Raw genomic sequence first — 24,107 nt, forward strand, 5'->3', positions numbered from 1 at the left:
GACCATCAAGAATCGTGAGAGTCAAAGAAACAAGCAAAGAAAAACACTAATTCCTAAACAAGACGGAAGCAACAAGAGCCCCAAGTGGCCAGGAGAGCTCTGAGTAAGCCCTGCCCCTGGTGGTCAGTAGGTGGTCAGAAATCGCCTCCATTCCTCCAAGAACACCACCCTCCCAGCTCCCACTTCCCAGCTGGGAACTTTTATTCTGCAAAGATGCTCAACTCCACAGCCCATCTCCACCACCCCAGAATGCAGAACAGAGCTGGTCCCCAGAGTCACCGGGGTCTCCTCTCTCAAGCCTGTCAGGGGTCCCCAAGGGCTCTGGGAGCCCCATCACTATGGGTCCCAAACACTGACTCACTGTGGGTGTTTCTTGTAGACGGAGCCGTCAACCCCAACAGTGGAACGCAGCCGCTCCTCGCCCTTGTTCTCCTTGATGCGCCGGAGCACGGCGGCCAGGGTGGCTGCGCACAGGTTGGCTGAGCGTGTGGACACAATCTGGCAGATCCGGTGAGTGGCCACGCAGTCCTCCTGTGTCGGGTCTATGCCCAGCCGCACCAGGACCTCGCGGGCCTTCCGGATGCCATCCTTGTCCCTGGGAAACAGAAAGACAGTATGTGGGCATGTGTCCAATCCACTGTGGCCAGTGGGAGAGGGGGCTGTGGACTGACAAGGAAACCCCTCAGCTTCAGCAAACACCATCTCTCAGTGAGGGCAGACACCAGCTTCACTGCTCTGCCCAGCGGGGGTGGGGTGGGGTAAGGGGTGGGGGAGCGGTTTGAACAAGGAGGAGGAAACACAACGAAGGCTCCTCTCCCAGACAGACAGACAGATGCACACACCGAGTACTACAGGACCTCTCTTTCCTGACCCAGTGATAAAAACTGTTATTTCTTACACACAGACTTTGTAAGTCCCTGTTCTCAGGGCTTTATACATGGAGTTGTGTGTGTGAGTTTGCATGTTTGCTTGTGTCGTGGGGTAGAGGGACTGGTGTCCCTGCTACCCACCACCTCCGACCATGTGAACCCAGCTGTGCAGCCCACCCGACTTTCAAAGCAGCCAGAGTCCACTGCACTTCACAAGGGAGAGAGTGCTGCTTCCACTCATGCAACGGCTGTGTTGCAGGGCTGGTGCTGCGAGGGCAGCGCTCTTCTTAGGGGAACTGGGTGCCTCACGGATTCGAGCGCTGTCACCTCACAACTCCTTCAAGAGTTCCCATTTCAGTCATGTGAACTGTTTCACTGCTTCCATGACCCCAACGACACCTCCTCTCCACCGTCTGCTCCCTGAACCAACAGGGCCTCCTCAAGCCACCAGTTGGAGTCTCAAGAACAGGAAACAAGCCCAACTCTGGATATTGTTAACTGGGAAACAAAAATTAGGCCACCCTCACTCCCACCCCTGCTGCTCCATGAAACGCAGTCCTTGGCTCAACCTGATGGAGCTAGACGAGTATATTTCGGGGCTGGCCAAGGACCTATTTTTCTGTTATGAAGCAGGGGTCAGAATGGAGCCCTTTCTGAGAATCACCGATGGAGCTTCAGAAGAAGGGAAAGGAAAGAGCAGCAAAAGAGTCATTAAGGGCCACTGGGAGCTTCCAGCATTAAGCCGAGCCCCCGCCCCCACCCCAGGCCAAGCAGGAATGTAAGTGCGACATCTCTGCATCTGCAGGTCAGTCCGTGGCAGCACCATGAGTCACTCTGGCCGTCAGCACGCTCAAAATAGACAAGTGTGGAGACTATGTGGTAAGTGACATCAAGCCACAGGCCAGCATGGCCCATGTTGGGTGAGACCCTCTTGCCATCCACATTTGAGGGGTCAAAGGCCAGTGCCAAGGGTCATTCCCCAACTTCCTGACCACTCTTCAGTAAACAGAGAGGAACCTGAAAGCTTACCCTTCAATATCTGAAACGTCTTTGGTCTCAAAACGACCCTTGGCAAGGAGTTCAGGGCTGAGCTTCCCCCTGAAAAGCAGCTCCTCCTTGGCCATCTTCACCAGGATCAGCCTCACCAGCTCCCCCATGTACATCCCACTGATCATCTTCTCAAATCTGCAGGAACATACAGACCAGAAAACAAATAAGGTCCCCGCTGTCCGTGAACTTACCAGGTCCCCGTGAAGGCAACATGCACACATGTTAAACTTCGACAACTGTTAGAGGCTGATGCACAATGCAGCGTTAACTCGTGTGGCAGAGACTGGGAAGGATATGTGTGAGGTGACAGCTTGGAGCAGGGTTGGAGGGGCCGGGGAGCTTGGATTGTCTCCACAGGCAGGCAGACCTTGAACTACGGGGAAGCGTGGGCCATTAGCAGGCATACAAAACATCCAAGGACTACGGATAATTCTGGAATAGTCTAAATTTTAGGTAAAGTAAGTTACTCATCATGAGTTTAAAAAAATTTTTTTTTGTAGCAAGGAAGTGAGTTTTGAAAATGAAATATAATGTAGAATGAACCTCAATATTTATTCATAAAAGAAAAAGAAGGTCACTCTGATTAAATGGGGGAGACTTGTAGTGAAAGTTAGACATAAATGCCAGTGCAGGCCCAGCAACTCACCACCCCACACTGGCCCTGGCCCCTTGCAGGCAGGTTCCTAGGAAAAGTGTGAAAAGCACCAGGGGTAGTGGGGGAGGAGGGGTGATGGGGCAAGATTAGAAGGGCAGGTTGGGACATTTGAGAGGGGGCTCGAAATGCCACAGTCTCTCAGGAATATGGGAGTGATGCTGGAAGTTTCTGAGCAAGCAGGTGATAAGATAAAGGCATGTTTACGAGTGGCCAGCCCCAAGCTGAGGGCACGCGGGTAATTTATCCCTTCAACACTAGATGGCACTGTTTTCTTTACAAGACAGTCTTTTCTGTCTCGGAGTTTGTGACAGGAGAAACCAAGTCTTGAACATTCTTTTTGGCAAAGAAGGGTATATCCTTACTTGATGTCTCAGAAAAGATCTGGGTCCTGGGGAGAGGAGGCCCCCAGCAGGGGTGGGGAAGGGACTCAGTTTCCTCCTGGTGCTATCTATGAGAGAGGAAGTTGGGCCCTCAGGAAGTGACTTGCTCAAGACCCAAGGTCAAGTACGGCAGAATTAGAGCTAAGTGGAGAGCTGGCTGAACTGCTTGAGCAGAGGGTACATTTGAAAGGTTCAAGCGCCAGCGCAGCCAGCCGCTGGGAGGAAGACCCTTAATGGCAAGGAACTCCACGTCTGTTTCAGCGGCTTCTCTGAAACTGGTGGTCCTGGAGGAAGTAGGAGAGGGATCTAGTGGGGCTCTGAAGTGCAGGCAGTTTTTAAAAGTCTTAATTCCAGTTTTTTAGAAAACTTTGTTTCTGTCAACATTTGGAAAGTATTTATTTAGAAACATATAAAGAATCAAAAAAGTTCCTACTTAAGCCCAAAAATGACTTTGGGGCTACCATGGCTGACACTGGCATACATCCCTCCAGCCTTTGATTTGATTGGTGGGTTGCCAAGGCTGGGCTAGCAATTCTGTCTTCTGACACCTCAAAGGGCATACGGCTCCTTGGAATGGGGTGGGTGTGCCTCATTGACGGAGGCAGGCACTGAGTGAGTGACTTTCAGTCCAGAAATTCCTCATCAGCATGGCAGACACAGCCAGTATGTTCCTATGAAAGTTACAAGCAAATGGACTCTCGTTTCCACATGTGAGAAAGTTTGTGCCTTAAATAAACCATGCACCCTTGAGGAAGCAAGGGCTACCCCTGTAAAGAAGCAGGCCCCCCTACCGAGCTGCCTCGCAGGGTTGGATGTCCCTCTCCAGGCAGAGATCAGCACTACAAGCTCTCCTGCCCACGCCCAGCAACAAGACCAGAGAGGGCCTAAATTGCTCAAAACATTTTGTAATTGCCCTCAAAGCTTGCAGCAATCCCTATTTCAAGATCTTTAAGGGACATTTAGCAAATGTTTGTGAGAGTGAACTAATGTTTTGTAAGAGCCAAAAGTAACTAAGTACCAAGTCTGGCCAGGGTGGAGAGTATAAAAATTCAGGGTCCAAGTGTTGGAGCCCTTCCTCCAGCTCACCCCAGGGCCCCAGCTGGGCCACCAGTTCAGGGAAGGCAGCCAAGAGGCACCTAGGCCAACTTGTCCTCGGGCCTTGGGTCTGGATCCTGCTGGGCTGAGAGGTGCTGGGACTCGTGGGGTCAGCCTAGCTCCCAGGCAATGCCACCGCAGCTCTGAGTCAGAGCCTCGGCCAGTCACTGGGAGCCATCTGTCACAGCCTCGTTGTCTGGACAGTGATGGGTAGGAGCTACAAAAGGAGCTTTTGGAGACCCAAATCTTGGCCATCTCAACATGTGTGGCTCACAGACTGTTTCTAAGGGCAACCCATAAACTGAAGGTGGAAAGAAAGAGCAGGGTCATACTTACACTCAGAATATGACTTTCTGAAACTATTGTTCTGAAGGACAGTCCAATTATTACCTGGTATGTCTGTTTTTTCTATCTTCCTTAGAGCTCTCAGAAATTCACAGTCACAACGCGTGTAATGAGCACAAATCCCCATAACTAACGGGCGCCTGGCAACCTTTGGGGGATATAAGGCTATAAAGCAAAAATGAGAACCACCCCCCAGCCCTGGTCATGCCCCAACTCAACTCCTAAGTCCACACCCCAAGCCCTCTGCTCACAGTTGCTTCCCGGGGTTCAGGGAGCCCATGTCGATCTCCTGGTCAAACTCAGTGCGGATGTCGTCCAGCACGCCGTCGTCCCCGAAGGCCCCCCACTCCATGTTGATGCACATCCGCCCCTCGTCGCCCTCCACCGTGTCAATGTGGCGCATCTCCTCCATGTAGCAGGCGTTGCTGCCCGTGCCTGGCCGAAACGAGGGCTGCTCAGTGCGCACCCACGCCTGCTCTCCCCGGCACCCGTCTCCCCCTGGCCCCCTCATCCTGACACTGCCTGGGGTGACTGGGGTTCCTCAGAGCAGACTCCTGGGGTACCCACTCTACTAACGCCCCCAACTTCACAAGTACTGGCCTGGTCCTCCAAAGTGACCACACCATTATTTTCCAATATGAAGTACAAAGGAACACCCAGGCCAGGGACCCCTGCTGCCTTTCCAGCCCACGCCCCACGCATGGGCCAGCTCACGCGCCAGGCGCTCACGCACCCACAATGAGACCGATCTCGCAGTTCTGGTCATCGTAACCACAGGTCATCATGGTCCCAACTGTGTCATTCACCATGGCTACAATATCGATATCAAAGTCCTGCAGGGATAAAAGGAGAAATCTGACCTTCACTATCACACAAAGGTCACGGATGGGAAGATGGAGAGACAGAGCAGCGAGACACACAGCTCGAGAATAACAGGGCTGCCTCCCTGTTACTCAAAGCCAAAGAAGGTTATCGCTGGACAGCGGATCCACAGCCACACTAACAGCTGCGTCTCACTCCCCACCCTGCTTGTCTGCACCGGGGAGAACTTCTCCAGAGCAGCCCTGCGCTCCAGCTGACAGTCATCACTGCGCTAAGAATAGCCCATCTTGTCATCATTGTCGTCTTCTCCTCTTTCTTCTTCATCTCTCTTCCCCCCTCTCCTTCCCAGAAGGCCTTAGTCTTCTGTGACCTTTATCTTGTCTTCTCTCCACCCCATTCCACCCTAATGCCAACATCATCCCAACTTTCTCACTTGAAAATGGTATCCAAGTCCTCAGGTTAAGGACTAGAGAGTTTTTCTTGCACCAAGGCTAAGAATATTTATCCATCATGATCATCTGGGACCCCAAAGGTCTAGTCATTTATAAAATTCTTGGTATGGTAATTATTTTACAATGTATGTGTATCAATTCATTATGTGTTATATCTTAAACTGATACAGAGCTGTACATCAATTACATTTCAGTAAAACTGGAAAGAATAAATACATTACTGGGTAAACAAAGCAGGGTAGAAGGGAAAAAAAACCTCATTTTAAGAACAACTAAAGGCCCTCATGCTGTGCCGAGGACAGGCTGGGGAAGACTTCAGAGTGGACCCAAAAGAGCTCCCAGACCCCAAGCTCCTGCCTCCCCATCCTGCCACCCCTACTCACCCCTCTCCTCTGGATGGCCTTCCGGATCAGGGTAACCACGTCTTTGCCCTCCACACCACTGCACTTGAACCCCTTGGTCCACGAGACCAGGAAACTCTGGAAAAGGACCAAGGACTGAACATTAATTCCTCATCAAACTCAGACCACCCTCGTCAAACAACGGTAGCGGAGCCCTCTGCCGTGACGCCAAAGTACAGCCATGCTTGAATGTGTATATAGCTTCCTCACTAGCCCAGGAAGAAGTCCAAGCCCCGTCAAAGTCCCAGAAAGGAAGTTAAATGAATGATTTCTTCATGATCACCTGCCCCCAAAAGTGAAAAGGGGAGGCTATAGAGCTGCCAAAATCAGATACTTTAACCTCCGTCTTGACTCCTCAGGCACCTTTCTTCTAAAGATCTTTGTCACAACACTGGACCAAAGGAGTTCCTGACTAATTTCCCACTCCTGCTTCCCTGAGAGGGATAAGGGTGATGTGCAATGTGTGTGGGATTGTGTGTTGTCCTTTGAAGGGCAGGAGAGAAAGACCTCCCTTCTCTGACACTTCCTCACCACCCCCACACCCACACACACAGAAGCACAGAACTCTCAACATTTAAACCTCGTCCACACACCCATCAGAGCCACCTCCAACCCCTAGCAGCAGGTGGCCCAGAGGTCTTCCTCATCCTCCCAGCCCAAACCATGAAGCAACAAAAGTGTCTGAAGAACTCATCTTACCTCATCTAGTTTCGTTTGGACGCAGGGGAACGAGAACGTAAAGCCCAAGGGGAGCTTCTTGTCTTTGATTTGTAGCTTATCCATGAAGTTGGCCAGGCATTCAGCAATGTGGTCAAACAGCTGAGGGCACACAACGTAGGAAGATGAGCAGGGAGGCAGAACAGCATAGCGGTTAAGAACATGGACTTAGGGCTCCGAAAGGAACTGGCTGAATGCAGGCAAGGTGTGCATCCCCTGTGAAGTCTTTATGGGCTCAGTCTAGAACAGGGGGATGATAATCGGATCTGACCTCACAGACTTACCAGAAGGATTAAAGGAGTCAATACATATAAAGGCTCAACACTAGTTAGTGCTTATTAAATACTGTCTTCCACTTAAACCGTTTGTCCATACCACTATCAAAATAATCCCACGGGGCCAGGGAAACCACAGCCAGAGCTAAGCAGAAAGTCACTGCATGCCCTAGGAACAGAACCTCCTTTGGCGGCCCCGTTGGCCCCCGCCCTCAGACGCTGATGCACAGCTCAAGGGCAGCGCATCTTATGCCGAGAGCACTGTAACACCCCTGTCTCCTAGGACTGGGGGAGTGGGCGAGACATTCTCTGTTGGCATTCTGTGATGGGACTTAACAAAAACAGTAACTTCTATATTTTTTCTCCATTCTAGAAAACTAATTTCTTGTGTGTATGTGTTGGGGGGGGTGGAATTCAAAGAAGTTACCTTTGCTTTCTAAATTCAAGATGGAACACCCAGTGAGTCCGTGAAAAGCACTGAAAATGAATAGGATTTTGCGGATGGGCAGCCTCATAATCATGACTACGTTAAGCGGGACTCACAGCCCTTAGGAAACGTCCTAAACCTAAGAAACAGCTGTATTCGCAATTGCCCAGGCTTGCGATCAGTCTCAGTGCCCATGGTTCCATGGCTTTCTTCTTTGAAGCATTCTCAGAAAGAAGCTGGCAGCATCCCCAGATGCTGAGAGGCTGAGGCCAGGGCTTTCTGGTACAAAAAGGAAGCAGAGGTCAAAGAGACCGAGCAGATTCCAAGGGCCGGGTTGACCAAATGTCAAAACGAAAAGCCAAGGGGCTGAATCAGAACCATATTCATTTTCCTCTCCAGGCAGAAGTGAGGAAGATTCCACTAAACCAGGGGGTCCCAAAGTGTGGTCCTGAACCGGCAGTATCACCACCACCAATGCAAATTCTAAGACCCAAACCCAAACCTGCTAAACCAGAAACCATGGGGGTAGGGCCCTCCAGCCAATCCTGAAGCAGTGGTTAGAAAACCGCTGCACTAAACCACAAAAAGTATTTGCATTTATAAAGGAACTGAGAGGCTGGGGAGTGGCAGGCCAGGTAGAGAGGCCCACTGGCTCCCCAGGTGTCTGGGATATCTCAGTGGCAGGAATCCAGGAAGATAAAGCCACCCCCATCTAGAAGGTGGCCAGCTTCCTGCATCAGTCCTGTCCCTCTCTCTGATCACCAGCAAAAGTCACTTCGGCTGATTCTGAAACTCTCAATCTCTAAACCAAAACAATCTCAAGGGCAAAGTCAGGGCTGTTTCACCAAAAGATTCACCTGTGCACATGTGCTAACTCCTTTGAGCAGAGGTCAAGAATTTTAAGCTACTCAGCTACTCAGGTCAAGCTACTCAGAAAGTTCTGTTCTTCTCTTGGAAAGTGGATCAGATACAAAATTTACGATATAGTTAAACAATTCCTCAGCACCTTCTTCCTGGTACTCTAATCAAAATGATCTTTAACACAAATAGTCTTTATCCAAAAAATAGGAAGTTACAGAAGCTGGGTAAAGAGCTAAGGCCAATCATCAGAGATGGGGGAAAGGGAGCTTTAGAAGAAATCAAAGCAAAATGGTTTCCCCCACCCAGCCCTGATCGCTGCTCCCTTTCCAACTGCCCTGCCAACAAGGGGAGCAGAACAAAGAGAGAGGCAGTGACTAGGCATCAGATACCACCCTGCCCTGCCCGATACAGGAGCCACTGACCACCTGTGGCTATTTAGATTAATTAAAATTTCAAAAATTAAAAGTTCACTTCCTCAGTCACACTAGCTACATTTCCAGTGCTCAGTGTCACAGGTGGCTCGTGCTACTGTATTGCACAGGCTGATAAAGAACAGCCCCACTGCTGCGAGAAGTTCTCCTGGACAGTACTGGGTTAGAAGAACCTGCCTACCCCACTTTGGAAGTAGAAAAGCCCGACCCCAGTGTGGCTCAGCTGGTCCTGCAAACAGAAGGTCACCAGGCTGATTCTGGAGAGGGCACGAGACCGGGTTGTGGGCCTGGTGCCTGGTTGGGGCCTGTGCAAGAGGCAACTGGTCGATGTTTCTCTTCCTCTCTTTCTCCCTCCCTTCCCCTCTAAGAATAAATAAAGTCTTTAAAAAAATAAAAGTGGGAAAGAGGGGACCATCTGCTTGCTTAATTAAAAGACTATCTCCTTTTCTGTTAGCTGATGACCTAAAGATAAGACCCTGGGAGAAAGAGCCAACACCTTCCTGCCATAAAAAGCTCAAAGGGCAAAAGCTCAAAACTTCATTTCATGAAGTGATGAAATGTTTCCTTTTCCCTATTGGTCTGAGAATCTTCTCACTTCCCTTCCCTCGAGACACACGTGAAAGAACTAACGTGGCTGCTGAGCCGATCTGTGACTCACTGCTCTCCATGGACCTGCACGAGCCGGAGACGTTTTCCCAGGGACCCGCACGGCCCAGGGCACAGACTTTCAGACACCTTTGCAAGTCGTGGGGTTGATGATTTCACCTTGACAAAATTTTATTTTTAAAATCCATTTGTTTTCCTCCAGTTAAAAGATTGATGCCGTGAGTAAAGAGGAAAGAGCACCAGTGATTCCAGTCTCTTCGCCGCGCTGCTTTCTGCTGCCCTTAGACGTTTCACTGCTCCCCTTCCTTAGGGGGAAGTACGCACCTATGCTTCCTCGTTTTCCTTATGTTTCTTTCTTATTTTTGTAGCATTTTTCCATTTATGCAAAACGTTTCTAATTTCATCATAGTTTCACAGTCTTTTCCAGGTGGGTGTCATAGATTTTCTTTTTAATTTGGGCTAAAACCTTGTGTCTATACATATTGGACCTGGTGACCACCTGGGCAGAGGTAAAATGCTCACTGTCCCTGCTACTCAGCCCCCCACTCCAGCCCCAGCATTAAAACGAGGAAAACAGGTTTACCCTCCAGTCCCCCACCCAAGGACATACTGAGGGTCTAAAAATATCTCCCCCACAAGGTCCTTTCCCAGGAGGCGGCCTGGTGTGGGTAAAACTGGGCACCAGGAGTGAGAAGGCTCCACCTCTTCGGAGCCCTGGATTTTGCCTCCTCCATTCACTATTTTACTGAGCACATGTGGGCACAAAACAGCAAGAAGAGCCAGCACTCAGGCGAGAGTGATCCCTACAGCAACGCAGGAATGTCTTCAGTGATTCCCACCCATGGACTGGGAGCAGCTGGAGAAGGAGCAGAAAAAACATCCCAAGAAGGATTTTGTACAGCAGATGAAAGGGAGAGACACAGTCTCTCTTGACATTCAAGTGCAGAGAATAATAGCTGGACCTGTGGCTGTCACCCACCAACCAGCCAGACACTTCTGGTGTAGCGGCAGTGAGTGCCCCCTCTGTAAGAGGGCTCCCCTGGGGGAATTCTTGAGAGGGAGAACCCCCAAAGGGCCTGCCCCACAGGATCTCATGTCTGCAGGAGAACCAGCTCCTTCAGGGAGCACCTCCTATTCTGGAAGTGGGGGCAGGTAGCCGAGCCCCAGATCACCATGTGGCCTAGTTCCAGGTAATGCCCTTCATGTGGACCACGTCAGGTGGCCTACAGAGCAGATAGAGACACCTGCCATCCCCACCCCCCGAGTTGTGCAAACACAGGCTCTGGTCATATGGCTCTGGCTTTGCGTCCTGCCTCCGGCCCCTCCCACTTCTGTGATCTAAGGCCAGGTCACCCAGTCTTTCCAAGCCCACATCTATAAAGTGGATAACAGGAGCACCCAGCCTCATAGGGCTCATCTGAGGATACAATAAGAAGATCCATAAAAGTGCTTTTGCTTAGCCGGCCACACATATCAGCTTCTCCCCCTGAGGGTTACTCATCCCCTTCGACACATTATTACTGCTTTTATTGGGTCTGGGGGGAAGGGATGCTCCTCGTGGTCCAACCAGGCTTTAAGCCCTGGAGCGAAAGAAGCAGGACTTCAATTCCCAACAAGGACCAGCGCCCGGTGCACAGTAGGTGCTCAGTACATGTTTAGAGACCACCTTGAAGGCAATCCCATCCTTGCTCATTTTTTTCTATCACTGAGAAGATTCTTACTTGGATTTCACATTTCTTCTCCAACCACTTTTTTTTTAAGATTTTATTTATTATTTTTAGAGAAAGGGGAAGGGAGGGAGAAAGAGAGGGAGAGAAATATCAATGTGTGGTTGCCTCTTGTGCACCCCCTACTGGGGACCTGGCCTGCAACCCAAACATGTACCCTGACTGGGAATCGAACCAGCAACCCTTCCATCCATGTATTTTATTGTGTAGATTCTGAGTACAAAACATGGCCATAGAAGCCACCGAGACATGAGGATGACTAAGCATGACTTGGGGCCAGTGTGGAAGCACATGGTACCCACTGTGATGCCAGGTGGGACAGACTCCCCAAAGCTGGATTTTGATGTTTTCTCAACAGGCTCCCGTCCTTGTGTGCAAAACCCCTTCTGTTTTAGAGAGTTAAGAAGACAGAGCGCAAATAACCACAAAGGCAATGGGGCGGGTCTCCTTTTCACACAATGCTATGGTAACAACTGTGAGCCAAAGGGGCTGCAGAGTGGCCAGTGGCGGTGGCAGTGTCAAACCACAATCAGGGATTCTACTGACTGGCCACTCAGCAGCACCGCTAACAATCAGGCATCCAGGAGTGTGGGCCCAGCCTCCTGACGGCGGGCTTTCCTCAATAATCAGCACATGCAAGCAGACCTCAAAAGAGAGGGCAAGTCAAAACTCCTCCTGCTGCTACTCGTCCAGACCCCAGCACCTCATGCACATGCTTCCTGCTCTCTGGCCCATGTGCATCTCTCCTGATGGAGGCCCCGCCCTCAGCGTCCAGGCATGGAGGGGTTTCACCATGCAGAGAGAGGTCAGGAAATCCAAGCTTCTGCCGGGGTCCCCTGCCTCCAGACCAGAGGAGGAGCAGCGACTGCGCCTGTGGGGCCCAGTGCCCCCACGGCCACTCTGGGAGCAGGTTCGGACCTGAGTGCCACTGCCTCGCATGATGTCCTCGGGGATGGCGTAGATCTGGTTCTCCATCTCGACCTTCTGGAGCCCATTGTCTGTTACTCTCACCCAGAGCACACGGAAGTTGGTCCCTCCAAGGTCCAGAGCCAGGAACTCCCCATGTTCTGCAGACAGGAAGGGTCACTATTAGTTTGGAAAAGACGAGATCAAACTGCTTCACAGAGACCAAGACTGAAATCCCATGAGTCCCGCCATAAACGGAGTCCTTGATACCCATTGAGTCCTTCAAACCCATGGACCAAAAACACTGGTAGTCTCTGGTAATGGGTGTCCAGTGGGTCTTAATTTTTTCTATACACATTTATGTACTGTCTGATTCTTTTTCTTAATGCTAAGCACTTTTATATTACTTTTACAATTCACATAAACAATGAGAGTTTCACGTCCAATGATGGGGCACCCACCCCCTCACAGAGCTGTTTCCCAGGGGCTCCCAGCCAAGTCCCCACAGAGCTCATGGGGCCCGTCCAGCCCCCCGCCAGGAGTCCATGCCTCCGTTTTGTTCTTCATGCCCCCAGGACACCCAGCACACTGCCACAGGCCTGTGGGCCCCTGGGCCTGCGGCCACATTGTGACCCCTGTATAAAATTCACTTCTAATGTTCGCATACAGTGATAGCAATGTGATGGACTGGACTAGGGTCCAAATGGCTATAAATTAAGGATCCTAGCAAATAAACTAAGCAGGTGCCCCTCAAAAAAACTTCTAGGCTTATTTAAATGTGGGAGAATGCTGACCCAAGAGTATGGAAGACAGGAGTCAGGCCAGTGTCTTCACTCCACTCAAACAAGCCCAGAGCTCAGGCAGAGCGAGAGAGGGAATCCCCACAGACACAAGAGGATGGAGATCTTCAGGTGCCACCAGGAAGGCAAAGTCCCTTCCCCCCAGGAAACAAGCAGTGCAGACAGGAAACACGCAGGCTGTAGATGGCAGCGCAGCTGGTGGCAGGGACAGCTCTGCGGTGTGGCACAGCATGAAAGCACTGTAGGGATGCAGAGGCCAGAGCCAGGGCTGGGGGAGGGAGGTGGGCGCGTCCCCTCAGCAGCCTCCTCCACCAGTAATGGCTCCACCAGTCGTCCGCTACACACAGTCTAGAAGGATACAGGATTATTTCCTTGGGGATTCACTGATTGGCATGTTTGTCAACACAGCCCTTTTCCCAACGGGAAACTGTCACTGAAGTAGGATGGAATGGGTCGGAGGGTCAGGGAAATGCTCTAGGTGAACGACATCCAGGGTTTATTCTGAGCCCAGGTCCCCTCAGCAGCTCGCGCTCAGGCCCTGAGAAAAACCATGTCTGCCCTGCTCCCTGAGGGCACTCCCCACATCCCCTATAGTCCAGAGGGGCAACTTGGGGCAAACGTCGTGCACCCAAGATTCTGTGGGAGCTCGCCTCCACACAACTGTGGTCTGGTGGCCTGATACACAGAGAACGTCAGAACGGGAGCCCACATTGCCTATGTCAGAACTCTGGCCACGGCAACGTCCTGAGCCTCCGAGCCTCAGCTGCCTCATCTCTAAAATGGGAATGCCATGCATTGCGTGGTTGTTGTGAGGGGAAAACTAGAAAACGTGCCTCGGGCACCCAGCCAAGCACTTGGGTTCTCAGTGCCAAGAACTTAGGACACACTAGGTAAGTAAAAGAAACTTTCCGTCCAGGCTGTCGGCAAACACTGCCCGACTACCACAGTTGAGCCTTCCAGGCCCAGTGTTAGGGCTGCCTCTCAGACTGAAAAGCAAAACCAACATCAAGCTCTGGCTGGTAGTGTGGCTCAGTGGACTGAGCGCCGGCTTGCAAACCAAAAGGTTGCTGGTTCAATTCCCAGTGAGGGCACATGCCTGGGTTACAGGCCAGGTCCGTATCTGGGGGCATGCGAGAGGCAACCAATCAATGTTTTTCTCCCTCTCTTTCTCCTTCCCCTCCCCTCTCTCTGAAAATAACAAAATCATTAAAAAAAAAAAAAAATCAACGCTGCTGGAGGGAGACTGAAGAGACCCGTCCGAGAAAAGCCACGGGAATCTACTCCAGTGACTTTCCTGCACAGGGACACAAAGTTTCTGTTCCCTCCCAGGCATCTGGACACCAACCTCCCTGCTTTACTAGCTACAGTTTTTAGAGAGCTGGGACAACCTCAACCCCACCTGGGGTGACTCTGCTCCCCTCATGGCCTGAGGCAACTTTTCCAGGCACTCCAGCTCTGAGCCTCCCTGGTATTGGAACCTCAGCCAGAGTGTACGAAAAGCTATGTGGTGGTTGTCATGAGGGATTAAAAGGAAAATCAGAGATGATGTCCACATCAGCACTCTGCAGCCCAGGCCACATGCAATCCGCTGAATCGGCAGCCACCAGGGACTGAGGCGGCTGCAGCTGCTGCTGCTGCTGGTTCGTCATGATTCCAGGCCAGCCCTGCTCAGTTCACTGAGAGGCACAGCTCCTTCAAGAACAGTGGTTTTGCAGTAGTATTTCCTAACGGTCTGAAGGGAAACCACAAATAACAAACTTCTGCGGATAATTCCGTTCCCAGTATGGAATGTCATCTTTGCTTTTTTTCAGACTCCACCAAAACAGACATTCCTCTGTATCCCTCCTCCCCAGTACCATCTGCACAAATACATGCGGAACCCCCCAAAACCTAATTATCTTCTGGAGGGTGGGCCCCTGGTAGTACAGGTTTCCCCCACTAGGTGAGTGTTCTAGGAACCCATCTGCATCACTGTACCACCTGGCGTTGTTGTGAGAGGCCATGTTTGGCTTCAGTGAATTTTTTTTGAAGACTCTTGCAATGTGTTTGCCTGTTTCATGAAGGGTGATTTACGAGCACAGCTGCCCACACTGAGCACGTGGAACAGTGGCTACGGCTGCACCTTAGAGACTTCGGGCAGACTTTGGTTTGAATGCCCACTCAGCCGCTTCACCCCTGTGCACTCTCTGAGCCCTGTCACCGCGCCTGGAGGATGGGGCTCATAATGCTGACTTCTCCTGGGGGGTCATGAAGCGTCCATGAAATACAGAACATGTCACATGTGAACATATGAGTACATCATAAGTTGTCAGTAACTGTCGTCATTACTATTCCTCTGCGCAACTATGTAGCTCCCCTCCTAGTTCTTCTCAAACCCTCCAGTCCCTACCCACTCCTCCTATTCCTACTCCTGGCTCCAGTCCTGCCTCCACGGCGCCCCTTCCCGGACATTCCAGGAGCTCAGAGCGGACAGTGCGAGTGTGACGGGGTATGAAGGAAGATCTGCAGGCCTGTACCGTCGCCCTGGACGGGGAGGAGCAAGGCTCTGGGGCAGAAAACATGCCTGAGCAGGTTTGCTAAGAAAGTGCACAGGCACATGGCAGAAACCCAGCGAGGTCCAGAGAGGTCATCCTGCTGAGTGATGTCAATTAGTGCTGGAGGACACAGGTACTAAGAGAATATCCCATATTGCATTTGCTCATTGGTAAAAGCAAAATGTAATGCCAATTGGGGGATTTATATGAGACCCTAAGGTCAGAGGTACGGCTTCTTTTATCGTTAGCATGCTGTTGTGTTTGGGAAACAATTTTATTTCTAAAAAATAACAAAATACAAACATCTGATAAGAAAAAGTTAAAATGGTACAAAACTGGAAAAAGTGAAAAGGAAACACCCAGAAAGTAACTACTATTAATGTTCATTGGGTGTCCTTAGGTATATTTACTTATCAGGACAGGGAAGGCTGTTAACTGATACATTCCAAGAAAAGAGCTTGAATCTCTGGTTCTAAGGATGTGTTTTCAATTTGGAAGATAGTATCTTCCAAGAAGGTCTCACCAATTTCCACACAAACCAGCAGGTGGGATTCACACCCACCACTGTCCAAAGTTATACAGCATTTAATCTTTGCCAACCTCCTGGCTTGAAGTGGTGTCTCCATTTTTAAACTTGGTTACTTTCTTTTCTTTCTTTTCTCTTTTTAGATTTTATTTACTTTTTTTAAAATTTTTTAGAGAGAGAGGGAAAGGGAGGGAGAAAAAGGGGGAGAGAAACATCAATGTGTGAGAGACACATAAGATTGGTTGCTTCTCACACACCCCCAGCTGGGGACCTAGCCCGCAATCCAGGCATGCGCCCTGACTGGGAATCAAACTGGTGACCTCTCGGTTCACAGGCAGGTGCTAAGTCCACTGAGCCACAACAGCCAGGGCTGGTTACTTTCTTTCATATATGGTTAGACATTTTGAATTACTGACTAGCCTTTTAAGTTCTTTTTGCTATGCATTTTCTATTCACATCTTTTGCCCTTAAGAAAATCATTATTTTCTTAATAATCTAAAAGAGCTATTTGTATATTAAGGAAAATGGTTTTGTTGGTTGTATATTTGCAATTATTTTTTTCCAGTGGTATGTGTCTCTTAATCTTTTCTGCCATGTAGAAATGTTTAATTTTTATGTTGTCAAAATATTTATAATTTCTGGGTTTTATATTGTCTCTCAAGAAATTCTGAAGATTACATTTGTTCACCATTCTTTCTAAATCTCTCCGATTCCTCTGAATGTGGTCACCACCACTGCTAAAATAAAGGAAGCAAGTTTCACCATAGGCTTATTTAAAAAATCAAATTCATCTTCTACTTTATGTGACTGATCTCAAAAACTGAAGCTCGGAATCCTGTCTTTGTCTCCCTTGCCCCAGGACCGAGTCAGACTCTTTCAACGGCATCTGGATTCTTGCGATAATTAAACCATGGAAGACAGGCAGGTGTGAGGGAGGTTCAGTTAGGGCCCAACATGCAAAAGATCTTAATGGAAGAGAAACTAACATTTGTTAAGTGATGGTCACTTTGTTTATAAACATTACCTCATTAATCTCCAACAACCCTGTTGGGCATTACGATCCCAATTTTCTGGTTAAGAAAACCAGTATTCAAATCCAGGTCTGGCTCTCCAGCGAAGTTGTCTACTGCAGTGAGCAAGGGGGCTGCTCAAGGGAAAGTCAAAAATCATTAAATAAGCGGTTCTGCACTCAAGAGGCCAAGAGGACAGAACCCAGAGGTTGCCAGCGGTCTCCAAGCTGGCCCGGGCGTCAGAGGAAGTCACACTGTAGTGCACAGGTTGAGTCACTTAGCGAAGGTCATTCAGGTTTCACAACTACTGGCTGACCCTAAACCCCATGCCTGCCTCTCTGCACCACACCCACACCTCTTGTGGCCTTGGTTCCTGGAAGCCCAGGGTGGCCTATCACAGAATCCAGGATGGAAGCAAATAAGCCATAAAGTGGTGAAAATGAAAGCAAAGACGCCCTAAATCTTTATCAGCAACCATGGCCCATTTTAATGGCCAAATGCTCAGACCTGAGTGGGAGATGGCATACGTATGTCCTCTGACTAGAGGTGACACGCCCTTCCCAGAGGGACAGACCCAGGACCCACTGAAGCTCATTGATGCAAGCTTTTACCATAGCCACAATGAGGTGTCAACTCATGCAATTTTACCTAACCTCTATTCCCGCCTTACTGGATACTCTCCAAGCCCTCTCAGCTGAGGGTCCTTCTAATTAAAAATATCCCCCTCCAAAAATAGTCAAGAGAAAAGAGAGGGTGTAAGGCGGATAAATGGCAATGGGAAAAATATAATAAAAAATAAACTATTAAAAAAAGAGAGAAAAGAAAAAAGGTACCAACTCTCTACTAAAAGAAAACAGACTCAAAGAAGTGATGGGGGCCAGCAGCGACGAGGAACTGGCAACAGGAGCGCTGCTAGGCCCTGCCACCCACCATCGGCCACCCAGCAGTTAAAATTCAGGTTGTTAGTTGCTTTGCTGACTCATTTCCCATCCTGAACTACCACTCTGCCCACATGCAGTGAGGCTCCATAGGTCAGCAAGATAAAGGGGTTCCCATGTCCCTGGGAACTCACCTGTCTCTGAGGAGGACTCAAGTGGCATTTGACTGACTGCCTGAACATGACAGTCACCATCATCTTAGTACAACATCCGTCAGGTATCTCAGCAGGCCACACTCCAGCATTGGTAATGTCACTCACTCACTAACAGGTGGCTGGTTCCTGACAATGTCCGTGCAGTTTTTAAAGGGTGAGGGACAAGGGCCAGCTGAATTTTCTAACAGGGTCTATTTTCAATCATTAGGTACTTGCCACTAATTAAAATAGATCTCCACCTGTTCCTCCCGCCGGTCACTTGGAGCAGCGTGCCAGCCACGGCTCTAAGAGTGACGTGCACATGGGTTTAGTTTGGTTTTGTACTTGTAAGCGGCAGGGCCCGTTTGGCACAGGCGACTGTGCTCAGAAGTGGCAGTGCTCTGCCTGGTTAAGGTTGGAGACAGAGCCCCGCCTCTCACCCCAGGGCTTCTTAAGGTGACTAAATTGACTTCTCCAGAACCACAAGCTCCAGAAGCCTCCTTTTAAACAAGTGGCTTTTATGCAGCACCCCCAGAGTTCTGGGGATCCTTGAAGGTGGCAAGGTCTGCCTTGGTGAGGGTCACGGGTGGCCAATTAAGGCACAGCCTCACCTCCCACCTCCTCACTTCCAATTTTATTTCTTTTTCCTGCTCTTAACTGTCTTACAGATGGTGTTCAACATAAAAGATTTCATTCTGTTTTAAGTTCAGAGTGGAGTTCACTACTTAAAAAATGTTTTAAGAATCACTATTTTGAGAGTCAAGCACTGAATCTGTTCTAGAACCTACCAACGAAATACTTCCCCATTCTGTGATTAGTTATTTCAGCACTGAGCATTGGAGACAGTTACCTGTCCCTGACTGGACAGGGAGAAAGGGAGCAGTTAGACACACTGTGGCAAGTAGAGGGATGGGAATGTTATAAAAGAGGGCACCCCCCAAAAAACCCGGAATTATCTTCTGGAGTGCGGGCCCCTTGTAGTACAGGCTTCCCCCTCGGTGAGGATCCTAGGGACCCATCTGTATCGGTGAGTCACCTGGTGTTGTGAGAGGCTGTGTTCGGCTTCGGTGAATTTTTTTTGAAGACTCTTTCAATGCGTTTGCCCGTTTCATGATGGGTGATTTACCAGCACACCTGCCCACACTGTGCTGAGTGTTCATCAGTTTTTGACCAAACACAGCATGACCCCCGTGCCCCACCCTCCCTATCCACCCGATCTCACCCCAGCAACTTTTTTTTGTTTCCCAGATGAAAAATGTCCTCAAAGGGAAACGTTTTGCTCATGTGGAAGAGGTGAAACAAAAAAACAGCAGAAGCACCAAAAGGCATCAGAATTGATGAGTTCAAACACTGTTTTGAGCACTGGGAAAAAAGTCTCCATAGGTGTGTTGCATCAAATGGAGAATACTCTGAAGGTGACTGAAGTTTAAACACGTAAGAATAAATACACAAATTTTTTATAAATAAATTCCTGGGGTCTTGGGGGGTTCCCCTCAGAGAAGGAATGATTATTTCTGCTCAGATGAGGAAGGCTGTTCCGAGAGCAACAGAGACCGCCAGGCCTTAGTGGATGGGTATGGAGTTGCCAGAGAGAGAAAGGAGTTCATGGTCAAGGAGTGGCATATCCAGAGTGGCTACAACCTAGAGCGCCTTTGACACGGCTACAAGGACACAGTAAATGTCAATGCCAAGGACTTCAGTTTTGAGCAGAAGGTCAGGTTTGTGCTTCCAAGCAGACTCCAGTAGCCCTGTAGATGAGGGCTCTAGAGCCGGGTGTTAGACGGGGGCTGCTGAAGTATAGTCGAGTCAGGTGGTGATGAAAGCCAGGGACGTAGGGCTGTGTAGGGCGGCCAACCACTCTGGTGGGCCCCAGATCCACATGGGACTTCCAGTGCTGAAACTAGGAGAGTCCTGGGCAAATCAGATGGCTGGTCACCTGAGAGCCACGTTAGAGCCAACCGCTGGAGCATCAGCCCTTCCTTGTCACCCACTGCCCCAGGCATGCAGCCTTGAACTTTGATGTAGGTCAAAGACACACAGCCATCCATTCACACTGAGTTCCTGAAGTGATTTTATAATAACTCAGTGTCCCCAAAGGGACCTTACTCCTACCTATCCTATAAAGTAGGAATATGTCGGGGGGCGGGGGGGGTGCCAGGTGGCTGCACTGAACATTCTGCTCTTCCTCCACTGAGTGGCTCTGGGTTGAGAGACCTCGTTTATCCTTTACATTTCCAGTGCCTGCTCGGGCACCTCTATGGAGCGCTCTGAGAGTGTACGGCATGGACTCCAATTAAGAGAACTAAAAAGATAAATCTCCTGGTCCTGGGTGGGTAATCCAGCAAAACTAACCTTTCCAGACACAGGTCCCAGAGCACATGTTTCTGTGTGCCTGGACCCACGGGGTCACCACCACATCTGGCAGCTTCTTCTTAAGCTCCAAGGTCCCGGCTACTCGTTATAAATACAATGCCGGTCTCCACTCCATTGTTCAGAAATAAAGTAACTCCACGTTATTAAAGGTATCAAATCACACAGTCAGTTAATGCTGGTGTCTGCCACAGTCAAGGAATAGGGAAATCTGATCTTCCACATCATTGGTTTTCAAACTATTTTAAGCAACAGGATGCCAAATGCCAGAATGGAGAGAAAGAGACAAATAGAGCTGCTCTGACTGAAGGGAAGGGCCTGCAGTGCAGAAACACATTGTGAGTCCCCATCCCCCTCCCCCGCCAAAATCACCCACAGCACCATCGGAATGCACCTTCCTGGTGCTTCTATATCAGGAAATGTTTCTTAAGCTTAAAATATATGCCAGTCACAGAGAGGTACTTATTCCATTAGCTCCACAGATGTGAAACCACTCTTCATAAGATTAAAACATGATTAGGTTTCAATATTGTATAGGTGCTGAGTGTGTTAAAATTTTCAGCCAGGCAGAACTGGGTTCAAATCCTGTTTTAACCATATGATTGGGGTAAGTTATTAGAAATCTAATACACAGATTTCATCATCTGCTAAAAGGGGATAGTAATAACCTAGTCTAGCCAGCACCTTCCCCACCACTCCCCAGGACACAGGGAAACACACACACACACACACAAAGTTTTTGATTAAGATTCAATGCAAAGAAAGCATAAAGTGTTTGGCACAATGCCTGGTGCATGTAAACATCTAATAAACTCTAGCTACTACTACACGGAGGCCATTTATCAGTACAATCTTCAGTTTATATTGTAAATACCATATAAACCCACTTATTAATTTATGTGCATGCTACTGATCTATCTCCACTGTCTGGCTGTTGATACAGTGCTGAGCGACCGTGATAAGGGCCCCTTTCAGGGTTTTACCAGCCTCCACGCAATCTATTACCAGGCTAATCTCTCTATGTCATATCATGTGCTTGTGTTATATGACTCATATCATTCTGTAATCATTTCATCCATGGAGGCCTATCTTCCCGGCATAATTTTCGCTTTCAAAGGCAGGGCACAAGGCAGCTCCGCACACCGCTGCCACACAGAGGACCAGCCTTGGGGGTCTTTACTGAGCAAGCCGAAGAACTAGGTCTGAGTTACTAAGAGAAAAATTAATGCCTTGTGTTAACAATGGAGGGAGGGGTAGATAAGCTTAAAATACACCACTAGTGGTGTGTCCAAGAGCCCAGCATTGGCACACACAACTTTGCACCAAGAGAAAAGAGAGAAAATACTGAACTCTAGTTAGTAATGTGCATGCTGAAGCTTTAGGACTGAACTGACTGCGGCAATTACTTTGCAATGGTTCAAACAGAACAACGGAAAGGTGACTGGAAGGAGAGAGGGGTGTGAGAAAGCAAGCCTCACAAATACCGATGTAAAATCTAGGTAGTCTGTACATGGGTGCTCATCACACAGTTCTTCAACATTTTTAAACTTTCTGGTGGGAAAAAATAGGGATTTTTATTTTATATACACACCCCAGATGACACCGAAGTCAGTCATCTAAGTAAGGTATTCTTGGGCCCTTTATGTGTATCTCATTTTCATCTGTACCAACTATGTTTATTCGCACCGAGTGGCCCACACACCTTTGAAGCGCAGGTATTTTGAAATGAGCCCCAACAGGGCTCAGTGGCTGCTGACATTCCCTTCCTTCTCACCAAGAACTCAAACCATCACGTGGGGTTCGTTTTCCTTCGGAGTAATGGAGGCCTCCATGACATATGTGAACGGCCTGGAACCTCCTGACGCCTCTCCCACATTTTCTACCAGGACTCTGATTACCCTTAGGTAGCTAGGGCCTTCCTTCTCACCAGAATTCGAGCCATAACCTGGGGTTCATTTTCCTCCAGTGTGATGGGCCTGGTCCTCACTCCAAAATGCAGGGTCTCTGGTGATGGGGATGAACCCTCAGACCTGCTCCCCCCAAAAGGACCTTGGGAGATTCACCGATCCTCTCTCCGTAAAATCCGTGCTGGGCGCGCCTCGTGCTGTGGTGAGTTGTGGACAGTTTGTAGAAGGTCACCTATCTGATTCTCCATTAATTCTCAGTTTAGCCAGCCCTCTGATGTTTCCTTTTTACAAATAAGAAAATGGAGGAGCAGAGCATAAATGAAATGCTCTCAAGCAGCCGGAATTCAGCCCCATCTAAACCTAGAATTCTGATCTTCACCCCTCACCACACACTGGCCCGAAACCACCTCTCATCCCTGGCAAGAAGCAGCCAGTCTTACAGACACCCACCCAGTACGAGACTGGAGGGGAGCACTGAAGGCAGTGACTTGGTGACTGCAAGCTGAAAAAAACTTACTGGGTTGTAATCAGCAATTTTTTTAAAGACTAGAATGTCATAGATCTGATTGCATCACACTTAAGAATATACATCAGCCCCTGAAATATGTATCAGTTGTGTATCAATGTTTAATCATATGTGTTTCTTGCTGTGAGTATGTAGTCTAGAAAAGTTAGAGAGCCACTGATTTGAATTAGGTCCCTCTAGATCAGAAATTGAAATCTGAGGGTTAATTTCCCAGATTTAAAAAGTAATGCTGAAAAGGAACGGGCTGAGACAGGTTCTGAGAAAGGCCAGCGTGGAGCAGACACCACCTGAGCGAAGGCCCCCAGAAGGCCTTCTGTGGAAGAGAACGACCAGTGACAGCGACGGAGCCCAGACTGTGGCCTGGGCCAGGAAGCAGGTGCACCAGCAAGGCCCACGGGCTGTGTGACCATATCCTGGGGAAAGGCCACAGTTCCCACACACTCTGCTCCTCTCGGCACTTTACCGGGGAACCAATAACAAAAGAGAATTTTTGTCTTTAAATACAGGACCCCAATATAGAAAACAGATATGAGTGAAGATGTTTTATTAATGAAGGGTACCGGGAAACTCCCTCTCTGGCCCAACTTACAGCCCCAGAGACACTTCTACTTTATTTGATCTTTCTTTAAGAGCTTTTCAGAATTTTCATTTTTTATGGTCTTTATATCTTGAAGCATCTCTGGTCCTGGCTGTCATCTCATAGCTCATAGCCCCAGTGACCAAAACAGAAGACTGGAAGCCTCGATGTTGACCTCCCCCAATGACATACTCTCACATTCGCCCCCGCAGTTCCATTTCTCTGCCCAGAAGCAACCTCCATCATGTATCTGGTGTGCGTTTCCCAGTTTAAATAATCTTATGATGCGTGGATGTCCATAAGCAGTGAATAGCATTGCTCGGAGTGACCTTTTTCACTGAGGTTCAACTCCTGTGCGGTTCCCGGCCTTCTGCAATGCACCGCTCACTGTTTCTGAAATGTGCCAATTTATGTACGCTCACTGATGCACCATGCTGTGTAGCACGCCACCACATGACTCTCCCATAAACTATTCCCAAAATGCCGTCCTAAGCAACACTGCTGTGAGCATTCTTGGACACGTCTCCTTGAGTTCCTGAGCTATATATGAGTCCATTCAAGTTACAGCTGGAATTGCTGAGTTGTCATACACACACCTTTCAACTTAACTAGTTATTGCCAGCCTCACATCCCAGGATAACCAGTATTAGTAGTTCAGTACACGAGTATATGCTTGAAACATTATACACCTGTGCACACGCACATGTATACATGACTCCGCAGAATATAAATACAGATAAATCTATCTCGTGCTTTGGGATCAGTT

General features: G+C 49.0%; 1 protein-coding gene across 2 annotated transcripts in view; it reads right to left on the reverse strand.

Annotated features, from left to right (window-relative positions):
- HK2 (hexokinase 2) overlaps positions 1 to 24,107 on the reverse strand; it is a 58,140-nt gene that overhangs the window by 14,588 nt on the left and 19,445 nt on the right. For both annotated transcript variants that reach the window (XM_024558444.4, XM_045193812.2), the window contains exons 3-9: positions 12,032 to 12,180; positions 6,769 to 6,888; positions 6,052 to 6,147; positions 5,128 to 5,227; positions 4,646 to 4,829; positions 1,899 to 2,054; positions 362 to 595 (exon numbers count right to left, since the gene is read on the reverse strand). In XM_024558444.4, the coding sequence (XP_024414212.2) occupies positions 362 to 595; positions 1,899 to 2,054; positions 4,646 to 4,829; positions 5,128 to 5,227; positions 6,052 to 6,147; positions 6,769 to 6,888; positions 12,032 to 12,180 (1,039 nt within the window). The remainder of the gene's footprint in view (positions 1 to 361; positions 596 to 1,898; positions 2,055 to 4,645; positions 4,830 to 5,127; positions 5,228 to 6,051; positions 6,148 to 6,768; positions 6,889 to 12,031; positions 12,181 to 24,107) is intronic.

This window comes from Desmodus rotundus, chromosome 5 (assembly GCF_022682495.2).
Source record: "Desmodus rotundus isolate HL8 chromosome 5, HLdesRot8A.1, whole genome shotgun sequence".
In the NCBI taxonomy this organism is placed as follows: domain Eukaryota; kingdom Metazoa; phylum Chordata; class Mammalia; order Chiroptera; family Phyllostomidae; genus Desmodus; species Desmodus rotundus.